Genomic DNA, 15,675 nt, shown 5'->3' on the forward strand with positions numbered 1-15,675 from the left:
AGGAGGAGGAGGGAGATGGAGGAGCCTCCTGGTGCCAACTATGGCTGAAAATAATGCTCCAGATAGGCTTGAGTCCAAAATGAATGTTACCTGGGCAGATGGAGGATGGAGGATAGATTGGTGGATGAATGGAGGATGGAAGGATGGATAGATGAATGGATGGATGGATGGATGGATGGATGGATGGCTAGATGGATGGATGGATGGACTGAAGGATGCATGGGTCAATGGATGACAGGTGGTTAGATGGATGGATAAATAGATATGTGGGTGGCTGGATATTGGGATGAACTAGTAGGTGAATAGATAGATGGGTAGATGGAAAATGGATGGATGAATGGAAGGATGGTGGGTGAATAGATGAATGGGTGAATGTATTGGGAAGGCACTAATCCCTGATCTGGGAGAACATAAAACCCATAAAGAATGATATCCCCAGACCCGAAAGAAGATTTATAACAGGACAACAATTTATTGATCTCAACTTGTCCTGGAGCCAACTTTGTTCACCAAGTACCTGCTGGGCCCAGTGCTTGATGCTGGGCAGACATGGCCCCTGGCCTCAGGCAGACTGTGCCAAACAATTCAGGAAGGGACAGGCTGGAGCCCAACCCAGGGAGCCTGGGGAGACACAGAGCTCCCTACATCCCTTCTGTGGTTAACACAAGGCTCAAAGGCATGGTTCCAGCTGGCTTTGTGAGTCCCTGTGATGGTGGCAACTACTCAACTGGGCACAAAAATAGAAAAGACTTGAGGAGCAAACACTCTGGATATAAACATTTCTGAAGATACAATGGGGAAATTTCTCCTCAGAAATTCCCTCCAAAGGGACATTGTCCAATTTTATGAGCCACATGCTGTCTTTTGAAGCTCAGTACTCTGCCCTCCACCAGGTGAAGCCCAAAGCTTCTTGGGAACAGGCCTGGCTAGTCAGGTATAGGCCCTGTGTCTAGAGCCAGGGGTGCTCTCCAAGACAGGTGTTCTGTGCCAGTCAGTATACTGCCAGAAAGAGGGGTGTGGGAAAGGAGTCAGGAATACACAGCCAGTCAGCTTGTGTGGGAAAAGCCATATCCAAACATATGATTGCAGTGGGAAAGGAGCCAGGAATACACAGTGGTGTGAAAGCACAGCAGACCTATAGGTCAGCTGGGAAGAAGCAGATGACTTAAGGGGTCTTGAAGTACCTAGGTTAGTCTTCAGAAGGTGGCAGAGGGTACTTGCGTGTACAAAATGAGTGGTTGAACAAGTGGCCAATGGGCTGGAGTGACCCCAGCTTGGAGTGAAGCCAGCTCTCACTGCTGCAGGGCACCATTGTCTCCTGTGCGGGAGCCCACTTGTCCCTATGGAATGTCAATGGACAACCCCTGGCCAGCATCACCACAGCCTGGGGCCCAGAAGGAGCCATAACCTGCTGCTGCATGATGGAGGGCCCGGCATGGGACATGAGCCACGTCATCATCACTGGAAGTCAAGATGGCATAGTCCGGGTAGGTGTGTCTTGGGCAGAATGAGTGTGTGGTACAAGAATTGTGTTCATCTTCATTTGCTTACTTCCTCCAAGGGTCCAAGGCTGCATTTGAGACGATCTCAGACAAGGTTCCCACAGCAAGTGAGGGCAAAGGCAAGCCTTTTCCTAGGAAAAAAGTAAATAAATAAAAAAATCATACATATAATTTTATACATACTTACACTCATCTAATGAAATAAACACTTTTATCACAAGATGTGAAAGTTGAATGGTCAAATGCATAAGAATATAGCCCTGTGCTGAATAGAGATGTTTGGACCATCCATTCATCCATCCATCCACTAATCCATCTACCCATCCAACCACTTGTCTCTCTATCTACCCATCCATCCATCCATCCATCCATCCATCCATCCATCCATCCATCCATCCATCCACCTACCGTGTTTCCCCGAAAATAAGACCTAGCTGGACAATCAGCTCTAATGTGTCTTTTGGAGTAAAAATTAATGTAAAATCCAGTCTTGTTCTACTATAATATAAGACCGGGTCTATAATATAATAATATAATATAATTAATATAATATAATATAATACCGGATCTTATATTAATTTTTGCTCCAAAAGACGCGTTAGAGCTGATTGTCTGGCTAGGTCTTATTTTTGGGGAAATAGGGTACCTATTTATCTCTCTCTTTCCTTACTTCCTCCCTTCTTTCTATTCTTCTTTCCTTCTATCCATACATCTATTCTTACATACACCCTTCCACCCATACATCCATGAATCTATCCACCCACCCAACTATTTGTCCCTCCAACTATCCCTCTGGCTATCCATACAGCATTCCTTGAACTTTGGCTCTGTGCCAAGCATTTCATGCAAGCCACAGGGAATGCAGAGAGTAATGATAAACAGGGCATTGTCCTCAAAATACTCATATTCTAGAAGAGAAAACAAACAGAAAATACACGTATGTGGTTCATGCTATGATTAGGACAATCAAAGAGGGTCGTGGATCCTCTGAGGAGGACAATGGAGAGGGAAATCAAGAAGAGAAGGAAAAAGAGACATTGAGGTGGAAGGAATCGGAGGGGAAGAACAAAATGCAGGTAATTTTTTTGACACTGACAGAAAGGATAAAGGAATGAGTAAAAATAAGGACTAATTAACAGTCTTACTCAAAAACTCTCAATTGAATTCCACAGTTTATAAAATGAACTGTTAATTGAATACTACCAAGTATGCACATGGAATTCTACAAGAATTTATGAAATTGTGCTGTATGCCAAAACAGGTCAAACTTACCTTGCCCTCCAGGGGCCTCTACACTTAAAGTCTCAGAATAATCATAGAGGTGATGCTTCAGGAAGCAGAATGGGTAACATGGTGGGGAGTCCAAGAGGAGAATGGATTTATTTCCAAGGGAGAGACATCAGAGGAGGTGGCATTTCAGCTGAGTCCTAAGGATAAGACAAGTCAAAGAGTATGGGGGAGGCCGTGCAGGCTGAGAGGCCAGAGTGCATGGATAGGAGAGAAAAGGCTAAGGAGGGGCCCCTGAGAAATCCCCTTCAGCGCCCCATCTGTGAGCTGTGAGGGGCACAGGGTCTCTGCAGAGAGCAGGGTGTCCTGGGCTGGCCGGATGTGAGGCGATCATGAAGAGCTGGGCTTGGTGGGGTATGGTCCACACTGTGGGTCAGTCAGAGCAGCCTGGGCTGGCTGGGCAGCAGGTACATTTCTGTCATGGGTACACCCAGCATGAGTGAGAGTCTTTCGTGTACTCAGCAGTCATTCATTCTGCCTGGTAACTGAGCTCCTGTTAGGGCCCAGTGCTGTGTAGACCTGGTGCGGAGCTCCTAGAAGCATTTAAGTGGAGACTGGTCCTTGTCCTTAAGTCACACAAAGTACAGACTCAGCAAGTGAGAAGCCAGATGTGGTCAGCCTGAGGGCACTCACATGCCTTGGGACCAAGGGCCAGACACAGAGGATGGGGAGGCCCAGCTGCTGAGTGGTGAGGGAGGCCTCCAGGGATGGTGGCAAGATGCACTAGCTGAGTAAAATGGTAATGAACTGGCTCCTGGTAAGGTAAGGCGTGGAGGAGAGATGCACTATGGACACAGGTGGGGAGGGGGCTCATCCAGGCTGCACTTGGGCTTGGCTAAACCTCTGTGCAGGGAAGCTGGAGCCTAAGTAACCTATTCCAGGGAATACATTAACATCGGAAGTGAAAGGCCACCATGTCCCCACCCCTTCCCTCAGAGTCCCCCAGGTATGAGGGAATGTGATAGGCCCTGAGCCTGAAGACAGAATCATTCCCCCAGCCAATGGTGTTTTCTCTTGTCCTGGCAGATTTGGAAGACTGAGGATGTGAAGATGTCTGGTGCTGGGCGGACATCAGCAGAGGAGCCCTCAGCTCAGCCTCCAAGCCCCCGAGGTAACCGCCGTGCTAGGGGGGTGTGAGCATCCTTGCCTATTCAGCCCTACCTCTCCTCTCTCCATCTCGGCCCAGAGCCTAGGGAGTCTCAGGGGGATGTTGCCAGGTGTTGGGGGACAGGAGCACGTTTTACTGCGAGCTGCTAGTGGATTGTGAAGAAGCACAGAAAGCTCTGTTGAGTTCTAGCCTCAACCTGCACGGGCCAGTTAGCTCGGGGTGCTCTTTGGATGTGTGAACAGTGGTGGTGGTGATTGTCAGGGTCTCCTGAGCGTCAGGAGAGGGACACACCTCACAGAACTTGGTTTAAGTCTCTCCATATGCCTGGATGACTCTTTGATGCTAAAGTCCCTAGCCTGGGGCCTGGGTACAACTAGCTACTTACCTGGACAGCCAGGTGCAGACAGGAGCAGGGAGAGGCCTTGCTATATCCCGGTGAGAGGAAGTGGTTCCACAGGCCCCAGCCTACCCTCATGATCCTGGCTTAACCCACCCACCTCCTTAGGGAAAGATTGGAGGCTGTTAGAATTCCCATGTCTAACAAGTCCCCAGGTGAGTCTTGGTGTGCCCCAAAGTAAGAGAAGCACTGTTGTAGAGCAGAGCTCTCTTGGGTTGTGGAAGATGGGGACTGATGTAAGAACATCTGTTCTCCTTCTGCCATCACAACCACCTCCACATGGCTGTCAGGACAGAGCTGTGAGGGGCAGAGCTGACCATGAGCAGTTCCACTGAGCACATGCACTCTCTCATTCTCCATGGCAACCCTATGAATTACGGATTACTATGACACCCATATGACTGATAAGGAAACTGAGGCTCAGAGAGGTTCAGTAACTTGCCCAAAGTTACCTAGAAGCATATTACTACTATCATTCTCACTTCTTCACCAGAGCAGACGTGACCACTGCCAGGATAACCTCAATCGCAAATAATACCATGTAATCGTGTCACCACCCCCACCAGACCATCTTCTCCACAGTGAGCACAGGCACAAATCTCACCATCAAAGCTATCACCTCCTTTTCTTCTCACCTCCCAATGCCCCACCACCACCACCTCCAGGGCAGCCAACCTTTCATGAAGTGAGAATTCTGTCATCCCAGACCCATGGTCAACCACTGCAGACAATTTTACAGATTGCTGAGCGCTGCCTTCTGAAAAGAGTAGCCATTTTCCGTAAATTCATTTGTAAAATGGACTCCACACCTCCTTGATTCATCTAGTCACTGATTCATGGATTCTTTCTTCACACAAGCACACACAGACATTTGCTTAGCCCCTGCTAGGTCCCAGGATGTACATTGGAACCCCTTCCTTCAAGACAGCACCACCTGGGAGTCCTCATCCACAATCTGGACTGACCCAGACAGGTGACCTCACAAGGATCTGCAACCACATTCAGTTCACTGGTCATAGATCTCCTGGGTCCTTTAGGGCCACAAGGAGTCAGCTTATCTCCGTGTAAAAGGCAAGATGCTGAGGCTTCTGCTTCTAAGGAACTCACAGCTCTTCCTTAGAGATCAGGACCCAAAAGCCTTCCCTTATTCACACCTATTTGGAAGAGCTAGCACGGGTTCTTATTCCCCAGACTGCTTCTGAAGCAGCTCTGCGGTGTACCTGCACGAGAACACACCACTTCAGTCTAGGGCCCAACTGCCCACTTCTGAAGCTCTCAGTGTCCAATAAGCGGAAGTCATGAGCTCAGCCAATGGTTGATGAATGGATGTCCGAGCAAAAATGCTGGCTGGCTGGGTAGGTGGGTGGAGGAAGGGACAGATGAACAAAGGGCACCTCAGGGACATCCCACTGGCTCTGGAAGTGCCAGTGGATTCATGGGCTTCTTCTCAGGATCAAAAGGTGTAGTGGCTGTGTTCACTGGTGATGGGGTCTAGTGAGGTGAGAAGTGAGATGAAAAGCAGGAAACAAGGCTCTAGACCCAGCTCTGTCCATAGCAACTTCTCTGGCCCTGTTTCCCCTCTGTCAAGTGGAGGTATTTCCTGTCCACGCTACCTTGCAGTGAGCTGATGACAGAAAAATGATGGACGCAGACAAGACCATACTCAGTAAAATGCAGGTCATTATTATAATTTTCTCAGACTTCTAAGAGACTGCTCCCCTAACATACTGGCTGATGATATTGGGGAACTTACAAGATAGCTTCAGGCCAACGGGAGCCCCAGGTGCACGTGCTCCCCCTGCTGTTTGTCCTTACCTGAGGTTGCCACTGCCCCATAGAATTAACCGCCACGGTTGTGGTTACAGTTCACAGGAGGATTAGGATGAAATGACAGGAGGGCACAGAGATAGTCATAAAAATCAGATTGAGCCACAGTTTATAGTTAACAAATCCATGTGCAGAAATACAAACCTGAGTCAGTGGAGGTCTTGTTCTCATAATATTGCTCAAAACTGTTTTGTTGGAGAGGGACCGGTATCGGGCCACGTGGGTATCTGCATATGTGTCCTCTGGTTGTGCATATTACTCCATCCTTCAAGTGTCATAAGGGGCAAGAAAGGAGGTCTTTGAAGATATCAAGGATACTGCATTGTATGTGCATGTAATCTAACTTCTGCACGGAATTCGTTTGTCATTTGCAGCAGGACCAACCCATAGATTTGGGCTCAGTCTGGTACATAAAAAAGCCCTGCGGTTTCCCAGTTGAGTATTTTCCAGGAACCATCCCATAGATTTGGGCTCAATTTGGTACATAAAAAGTGCTGGTTGTTTGGACTTTTTCACAAACACACAATGCACCTGCATTTCCTGGTGCACAGGCCTGTCTACACACACAAGGGGCCACTTGGGATTGCCGGGGCAGCCACATCGTCCCTGCCCTCACTCCAACCAAGTGACTTCGCAGGGATGTCTCTCCATCTCACCCTCCACATTGAAGGAATTACTGTCTGTCCCCAAATGTAGTCATTAAAATGAGTGAAGTAACAATCATTGAGTTATATTTTTTGAAAAAACATTCTCAGCATTTAATTATTGGTTGTGGCGTGAGAGGATTTAGATAAGTTGATAATGCCGACTTTATGTAATTTATTTTTACTAGGCAATTATAGGCTGCATTACATCCTGGAAGCAAGGTATTGTGGGGCATCTTATTAAGCATAAAGCCAGTAAACACTGATGAACAATTTTGCTGAACTAGGCATGCAATTTAGAAAGCAATAATACACAAATCCAATTTGGTACACAATGGATACCGCAGCACGTCAGCACATGTAACTATCACAGCCTGCAAATTAAATTGGGACGGTCCTTTTTGCAACAGCACAGGCCAAGATTAAATATATTTCCCCCCTCAATTTAACAAGTTGCTGACCACAAATATAAATATGTGTGTATGTGTTTTTGGCCCCATGTGTGGATGTACACGTGCATGTGTGTGAAGCCTCTTGGGTTTTCTAACTATGCTCTCATATGCTCCCCACAGGTTACAGGTGGGAGAAGAATCTAGCCCTGTGCAGAGAGCTGGACATCAGCGTTGCTTTGACAGGGAAGCCCAGTAAGACCAGCCCTGCAGTGACCGCTCTGGCCATATACAGGTAATGATGGCTTGGCTTCTCCAGGCCTCCAGGAGAGGGCGCTGTGGCCACCCCTAGGAAAGTCCAGGGCCTTGGCTCAGGGTGGCCTCACTATAGGGACCAGGAGGGTCCACCAGGCACAAGATTCAGGCGAGGTGGCCATGTATGGCCCTAGGAAATGTTTCTTAACACACACATGTTCTTGCTCTCTCTCGTTGAATATCCGTGAATTCATAAAGAAATTCAAAATGTAGCAGTATATTGCTTTGTAATTTAATCTTAGAGGACCCTTTCCTGAGGTCCACTGCAGACTGTAACATTTGAGGTGATGGTTATCCTACATACAGAAAAGGCCTTTTGAGGTCTCTAAGCCAATGTGGAATAGTAAAGTATCAGCTGCTACACACGGGTCCGGCTGTATCTCTCACAGGACCAGAGACTCCTGGAGATTCCAGAAAGAAAAAGTCAAGGCCTCACCCTGCCCTGAAGCCTGGCTTCTTGGAACATTCCCTCAGTGCTTTGGGAGCCACAACCTCAGAGTTCAAAAGATCCCCCCAGGTCAAAACATTCCCCAGTTCTCCTCTCCCTCTGCCTGCCCCAGGTGGAGGCCAGGTTCAGGCTCCTTCGGGTCCTGGACTGAACCTTCCATGTTGCATTTTCCTGAGTGCCTGCTGGGATAAGCGGGACTCACAGACTTGCATCTAAAACTCCTGTCTATTCTTTCTCTTCCCAAGAAACCAGACCAAACTCCTGGTTGGCGATGAGAAGGGGAGAATATTCTGCTGGTCTGCAGAAGGGTAGGAAGAAAGAGACAGCGGAGGCCTTGGCATAGCAGCTGTGGGCAACTGGGTGCAAAGGAAACCGCAGGGCCTCCCCTCCTCATGGCCCCTGAGGACAGGGCTGGCTAGCCATCAGAACTCCACACCCTGAGCCCTTGCTCTGGCCCATGGGACTTTGGTCTCAGATTGTATAAGGATGCGCTTTACAAAATGGGTAAGAGTTCACATGGGGGCCTGCACACTGGAAGCCGAGACTCGCTGAAGCCACATGTACACGAAATCACACACAACTCACCTTTTCAAAGTGTTACTGCACTGAAGAAAAAAAAAACATCGAGTCTCTTACTGGAAACTAATAGGAAGTATTGTATTGTCTTTATTTTATTAAAGCCACTATTTTCCAAATGCAAGAACTCTTGACTTTAAATCGCCACCCTTTTCCACTCAGGTATTCACATCTCTAGTCTTAGAAGGGCAGGAAGCCCTCAGGAAAGCACCGCCCTCCTTCAGAGTGTTTCTCAGCCTCCTTGCAATCTGGCTCCTCCCCTTGTCTTGGCAGCCTTGCAGGGCTTCATGGGGAGTGAGGGGCCACACTCAGAAGCCCAGTTTCTGTGGCTGAGGCACAGGACAGGAACATGAGGCTGCCCACTACAGTCATAAGGAATTCAGCCTGGGGACACCCGCCCGGGCCTACTTGCCTCCAGTCCACAGCCCACAGCAGGTGGTGGTGGGTCCCAGCCAGGCTCAGGCTCAGCAAGGTTTTCCCAGGGCCCATCCTTACATGGAGGTCACGGGCTGAAGTCCACATGCTGGTTGTGAGCTGGAGCTCATCCTGGGAAAATCTGGATTGCTTTTTGACTTTTGTTGTTCATCTGAAAATGCAGGGCAGGTAGGTAGTTAGCCCTTTGAGGAACTCCAGTACCTCCCAGTTGTTGGGCACTGAAGTCCTCACCCTCACTCTAATGTCTTCTCCCCAACACCGCCTTTCAGAACTCCTTTCATTTCAGAAGGAAATGAACTCAAACTCAGGAGGGGACACAGTGACATTGGGTGGCTAAGCTCCTCAGTGTCACCTCCCAACCTAGAGCTTTCCTTCAGGGAATCGTAATCACTTCCCTATTTCTGTAAGCCCTGCAGAGGCTCCCATGACTGACCCCACCCAATTTAGCTCAGGCCCAGGGATGGCAAGAAAATGAACTTGGTGTCACATGGTCTGTGTCATCTGGCCTCCAGGGCGCAGTGAGTCAATTTAAAGATGAAAGAAAGCAGAAGTGGGGTGCATCTGTGTCCAAAACAGGGAGTGAGGGGAGGTTAGGAAACCGTGATCTATCTGTAAACTTTGAGGTCTTTGCAAAGGAGAAGATGGAGCCACATCTCAGGTCCACGGCTCCAACCCCTCGGTTAGAGGGCTGACCCCGGGGCCGAGGGTCACCGCCTCCTGCACTGTCTGCGTGCGCTATTAGCAGACAGCCCATCTGCAGTCTCCTGGTCCGTTGGGGGCTGCACTGGAGGACCATTGATTGAAGAGCAGAGAGTACCACCCCCCAGGAAAGCCAAGAGGCAGGGTCATAAATATCAAAGCTGGGCCTGCTGTCATGTTTCAAAACACGATTCACAGCATTTGTCCAGGGCTGAAAGGTCTGCTGGCCCAAAGGCTGTCTTGGGCACATTCATTCAAAAAGCATTTCCTAAGCACTGCGTTTTGCTTCTCCACATCATGGGGAAAATGGTGGATGGTGTCGGGTCTTGTTGCTGGGGTCTGTGCAAACAAATGTGACTTGCAGCGAAGAGCTAAAGGGAGAGACATCTCATGCCCTGAGGAAGACACAGTGGCCTCTGGCTGTGTTCCTTTGCTCGCCACCATAACATAGGACCACAGGCTAGGTGGCTTCAACAACAGTAAGTTTTCTCACAGTTCTTGAGGCTGGAATTCTGAGATGAAGGTGTCAGCAGGGTTGTTTTTTTCTAATTCTTCTCCTTGACTTGTAGATGGACATCTTCTCCCTGTGTCCTCACATGTCTTTCCTTTATAACTGACTGTGTCCATAGTTCTTCTTTTTATAAGGGTACCAGTCAGAATGGATTAGGTCCCACCCTAATGATGTCATTTTAACTTAATTACCTCCTTAAACATGCTATCTTCCAATATGGTCACATCCTGAGTTACTGGGAATTAGAACTTCTACAAATGAAGTTTAGAGGGACACAATTCTCCCCATAACACTGGCTGAAGGAGGGGGCCCTGGAGCAAGATCTGGGAGGACAGCTATAACTTGGCCTTGTTGAGGTAGAGAGTAGAGTATTACAGGGAAAGAGGGCAGCATTGGCAAAGACAGAGGACACATGGGACTGGAGGTAGAAAGAACACATGGGCAAAGATGGAGGGCAAGTGGAGGCTGGGAGGAAGAGAGGCTGTTACTCTGAGCCTGTGGGTGCTTGAGGCTTGTGACAAGGCAGGACGAACGGAAGTGAGGGGGCACAGATGGACCGTCTATCCCATGGAGCTGTATTTCCAGGGTCCAGCTCGCAGAAGATGCTCCACAAGTGTTCCTGAAGCATATGGATGTGGATGAATGAATGAACCATGGTGGCAGACATTTCAGAGTTACTGGTTCTGAGAGTGAAAAACATCTCTGAGTGATGGCAGGTGCAGGCACACCCATCCATGGGTGCAGAGAAGCGAAATGAAGTGAAGAGATTTGAGGGACAGGTAGGGTTTTGTGGTCTGGGCACAGAATGTGGCTGGGGATGATGCTAGCAGCCTGGCATGAGCTAGTTGACACCATCCATGGAGCTGGGAGCAGTGGAGGCATCTGGGGGAGCAGGAGAGGACAGTGGGCAGAATGCCCCGAGGAGGAGGCAGAGGGCGAGTAGAGAAGAAAGGCTCACTGTTAGGGTGCTCCAGTGTCAGGGAAGGTTTGGTGACTGCCTGGTGGCAGCCTCTCTCCTTGTAGCACCAAAGAATGGCCTGGCATTTCACCAGGGCCTCTGGGCGCTCCTCTAGGACCAGCTTTCCATTACCTGGAGGAGGAAAGCTGCCCTGCACACAAATCTTCACGGAGCAGGAATACCCAGGGCCCTCGCTGCCAACCTCACCCCATTGTGGGTTCCAGTGGGGTTAGGAACAGAGTCTGCCAGCAGGACAAACCGAGCAGGTCCAGGGTGGGGGCAAGGAGAGGAGCCCCAGGTGCAGGTCCCGAGTCTAAAGGCTCTCGGCAGCTCAGGGCACAGGAGGCTCCTGCTGGCCTCAGTATTTCAGAAGCAGCCAGTGGGGGCTGGGGTCTCTGATGGTTGCCAGTGATGGAGGGAAGTCTGGGGCAGAGGCCTGGGGGGCAGGGGATGGAGGGAGAAAGCAGGCTCGGCACCAAGGCCCCCGCAGAGGGGGAGCCGGGGCAGAAGCCGGGAGCTCTGACTGCCTGCGTTGAGGAGCGACAGCTACATGGATGCAGGCCTGCCAGCATCCCAAGTCCAGTGGAGTTCAGGAGACCTCAGAGCCTGAGCTGTGCCGAGCTGTGTAGCCACAGCTTGGTATCTGGAGAGCCCTGTGAAGACAGGTACCTGCAGTGAGGGTCACGGATCAAAGCAGTGCCCGGAGTGGGGGGTGGGGGGCAAGTATCCTGAGCCCCACTCCCAGCATCCCCACTTTCTGCCACCATCAACCTCAGTTTATGTAAAATCCAGTCTGTAAAATCAGATCCCATTTTCTACCTGATGGCTTGTCGTAAAATCATATCTGTTTATTTATGGAGAGAGGAAGCAAATGATAAACTGCCTGTCCCGGATACAATGCAGTCTTTCAACATATCACTTATCATTCACTCACCAGTAATTCTTCTTGCTGATCCAAGCCCTGTGCCAGGCTCTGGGGACAGAGAAACATTTTGCCTACATGCGGAGAAACCCCCTGCCTGGGCTGGGGACGTGGCCGGAGCAGGAGGCTCACACAGGGTGGCAGTGCTTCAGGAGTGTCCAGAACACAGCACGTGCTCAGGCTCCCAGTCCCGCCCACAGAACCTGGGTCCACTCACTAGAGCAGAAGCCACAGTCTGAGTGTGTAACCACCTCCTGGTGATGCTGACGTGGCCCCAGGGCCTCCACTTGGAGATACTCTGGAGTAGACAGTGACAGGACAGGGTGATGATGGAGGCATTTGCCTACTGCTGCCCACCCTGCAGTCTCAGGACAGGTGAGGGGCTCCCCAGGCCTCAGGGCTCAGGGACACCCGATTCCACTCACTCTCACCAGCTCAGCCTGAGGCCGTCGCCAGGCCCAGCTCTCTGCCAGCTGAGCGCCTCCTCATCACAACTTAGTAACTGTGAGCCGGTCTCCACCCAGACTCACCACTGTGATGACTGAGGAGCCCTGCCCACGTCCATCGGCATTGCAGCAGGCATTGCTCCCATCCTGGGAAGGACTCAGCTATCCTCACCGTTCCGCACAAATGCTGCTTTCCTGCCGGCCATCATGGTCATGCCCACCCTGGCCTCCCTGTGTGCTCTGGCCTCCGGGGCGGGAAGTCCGGGCCCTGAAGCCACTGGGGACAACAACTGCCTCCCTGAGCTCTGCCAGCAGCTGGAGCCGAGTCCTGAGAGCCTGGCCCCGGGGCCTGCAGAGAACTCAGGACTGGATTTGACCACATTAACATGCAGCCAAGCAGGGTACGTTTGGGGAGAAATAGGCTCTTCATATGAAACTCCTGATGAAATTTGTTTAGCATAAAATCAAATCCGTCTAAGGCCAAATCAGTTTTGCTTTAGTAAGTTCTGGGGACACATGACAGGCCGTGATCCCGTGTGTGTGTGGTGTGTGTACGCGCATGCTCACACATGAGTGTGTTGTTTCCATTTCACTCTAGGCGCTGTTGCAGCACCTTCATAGCTTTCTTAGTAAACAGGAGGATTCTCCAAATTGTCTCCTTCCCCCAAATCTCTGGAAGCTCAGAGAACACTGTTGCCCTGTACTGAGATCTGTCTGCTACCAAACTAGTTGATACAGAGATATCGCTTGTCCCAAACCTTTTACTGCCATGTGCCAGGAATGCATTGTTATAGATAAACCACGCTGCAATGAGTCAGAGTGGTCAGCGCCCCCAGTGCCGTGCCGTGTACACAAGTGTCAGCCCTGCCATCTGCACCCAGATGTCAGGCCTTGGCTGCCAGGCTCTCACTGACATCAGCGTGATGGCTCACGTTACCTGTCCACCCATGCAATTATTCATTCCTTCATTCGTTCACCAGCATTGCCCGAGGACCTACTGAGTGTCTGTTCTGAGCCAGGCTGGGGCCCAGTGGAAAGAGGCTGAGAGAGGCTGGCAGAACCTGGTCAAGGCTGCAGGCCAGAGCACCGTCTCTGCAGTGCCATGCGGCCTCGTGTTCCTTAGAAGCCACACACAGCTTGCCTCAAGGCCCTGGAGATTTGGTGCCTTACCCTGCGCTCCAATGCCTGGGGGCCAAAGAACAGCTGTTCCTCCCACCTCACAACAAAACACAAAGGAAGAAAAATGGGCCCGATGCTTTTGGAATCATTTTAAAATTGGGAGGTGTTCAAAATTTTTGTGTCAGAAGATACCAGCTTGGATACCTCCTGCGACGAGAAGCTCACTGCCACAGGAGGCAGCTCTCTTGGTACTTCAAAGGATACCTCCCTCCTCTGAGCACCAGTCACAAGCCCCCCTCACCACCCCCCCCAGGCCCTGGGAGCCCCTCGGGGTAGAGGCCCCTGAGACCCACACTTCCGGACTCCTCTTTCTCGGGCTCTGTGCCCCTTGACTCCACTTGTCCTGTCCTCTTGTTGTTGTTTTGTAAAATTGGAGTAATAATTATGGACCTCATAACTTGTGAAGATTAAATGAGATAATGTGTGCACAGCTCCCAGCACAGAGCAGGGGCTCAGGAAATGATGATGATGATGATTAACTATTATTATTGTTAATGTGGTTTCCCACACAGGGCCTGATAAGAGAATAATGACTTTCCTTCTCTTTTCTTGTCTCTCCTTTCTGAGGCATTATCCACTCATTCAAATGTTTCCCAAAATTTTCTTACTTCTGTACCCCCTTCATTATTTTTCGACACCACATGTATCAACTACAAGTATTTTAACATTTTCTTAACTTCATTCATTTGAACTTGAACCTTATCTAAAGCATTAATGTCTATGAAATCAAAGTTTTGATATACAGTCTCTATATTTTTTAATTACATAAAAATAAATGGAAAAAAAGTAACTCTTGTCCTGCCCCTCCTACAACCACGTCACGGTCTGGGGTCCCTGAATCACATTCTAGGAGATGCTGTCCTTTCCCCAGGTCCTGGGGCAGGAACTGCGTTTTGCCCAGGGAGCACATGGCCTCGAGAAGCCCCAGGTACGGCAACACTCAGCAGGTTAGCAGAGTAGCAGGACCTGACTCCGCCCCCAACCCCCAAGGAGCGCCTCCCACTGCGCCCTGAGAGGAGGAGGTTCCCATGGCAGGCAGTCCTCAGGTTCAAGGCCTGACTTCCTCTCATGAGCTGGGGAACATTGAAGAAAATGGTTAATGCTCTCTTCTCTTGGTGACTTCTTCTGTAAAGCAGGAATCATAACACCTACCATCTACGGTGCTTGTAAGAATTTTTTAAAAGTATGTATGTGAGGTGAAAAATCCGGTACCTGGAACAGGGGATGTTCTCAGCAGTATAGTAATAACAACAAAAGTTATCATTACTATTGTTATGTGGTTATTAACATCCAGTCTCTGCTTGGCCACCATCAGGGATTGGGTGCCATCGCACCAGCTGCTCGGCTCAACCCTTTGGGACATCTTTGAGTATGCTCCCTTCACACTCCATATCCAATCACTCAGGAAATCCTCTCAGCTCCAACAATCACACATTGAAACTAAAATGCCCATGTCATATAGAATCTCATTAAAATATGAAATCCTTAGAAATAGATATGACAAAGGATGTGCAAGATCTGAAAATCACAAAAACATTGTTGAGGGAGATTGGAGACCTAAATAAAAGGAGGGGTAATACCGTAGCCATGGACCAAAGGACTCAACGTTGTTAAGGTGTTAATTCTTTCAAAATTGATCTACAGACTCAATACAGCCATAATAAAAGTTACAGCAGGTTATTTTTTTTTTGGTAGAAATTGACAAACTGACTCTAAAATTCATATGGAAATGCGAAGGACCTAGAATAACCTAAGCACCTGGAACACAGAACAAAGTTGAAGGACTTAACACTATGTGATTTCAAAACTTATTAGGAAGCTACAGTAATCAAGACAGTGTGCTACGAACATTGAGATGGACAAATTGATGGCACAGAAACAGACCCACATGCAGTCAGTTGGATTTCAACAAAGGTGTCAAGGCAATTCAGTGGAGAAAGAATGGTCCGTTCATCAAATGGAGCTGGAACACTGGATATCCACATGCAAAGAAAAAAACAACAACTGAGATCTACACTTGACACCATAAAGA

General features: G+C 49.4%; 1 protein-coding gene across 4 annotated transcripts in view; it reads left to right on the plus strand.

Moving 5' to 3' along the window:
* Positions 1 to 8,647, plus strand: part of WDFY4 (WDFY family member 4) — a 324,321-nt gene extending 315,674 nt beyond the window's left edge. For 3 of the 4 annotated variants that reach the window (XM_074337248.2, XM_074337250.2, XM_074337249.2), the window contains 4 exons: positions 1,305 to 1,487; positions 3,816 to 3,900; positions 7,338 to 7,449; positions 7,859 to 8,144. In XM_074337248.2, the coding sequence (XP_074193349.2) occupies positions 1,305 to 1,487; positions 3,816 to 3,900; positions 7,338 to 7,449; positions 7,859 to 8,108 (630 nt within the window). In that variant the 3' untranslated portion in view covers positions 8,109 to 8,144. The other variant, XM_019730128.3, reaches the window with a different exon arrangement.
* Positions 8,648 to 15,675: the final 7,028 nt, after the last annotated feature.

Source organism: Rhinolophus sinicus, chromosome 15 (assembly GCF_057876585.1).
Source record: "Rhinolophus sinicus isolate RSI-liver-muscle chromosome 15, RSI-T2T, whole genome shotgun sequence".
In the NCBI taxonomy this organism is placed as follows: Eukaryota; Metazoa; Chordata; class Mammalia; order Chiroptera; family Rhinolophidae; genus Rhinolophus; species Rhinolophus sinicus.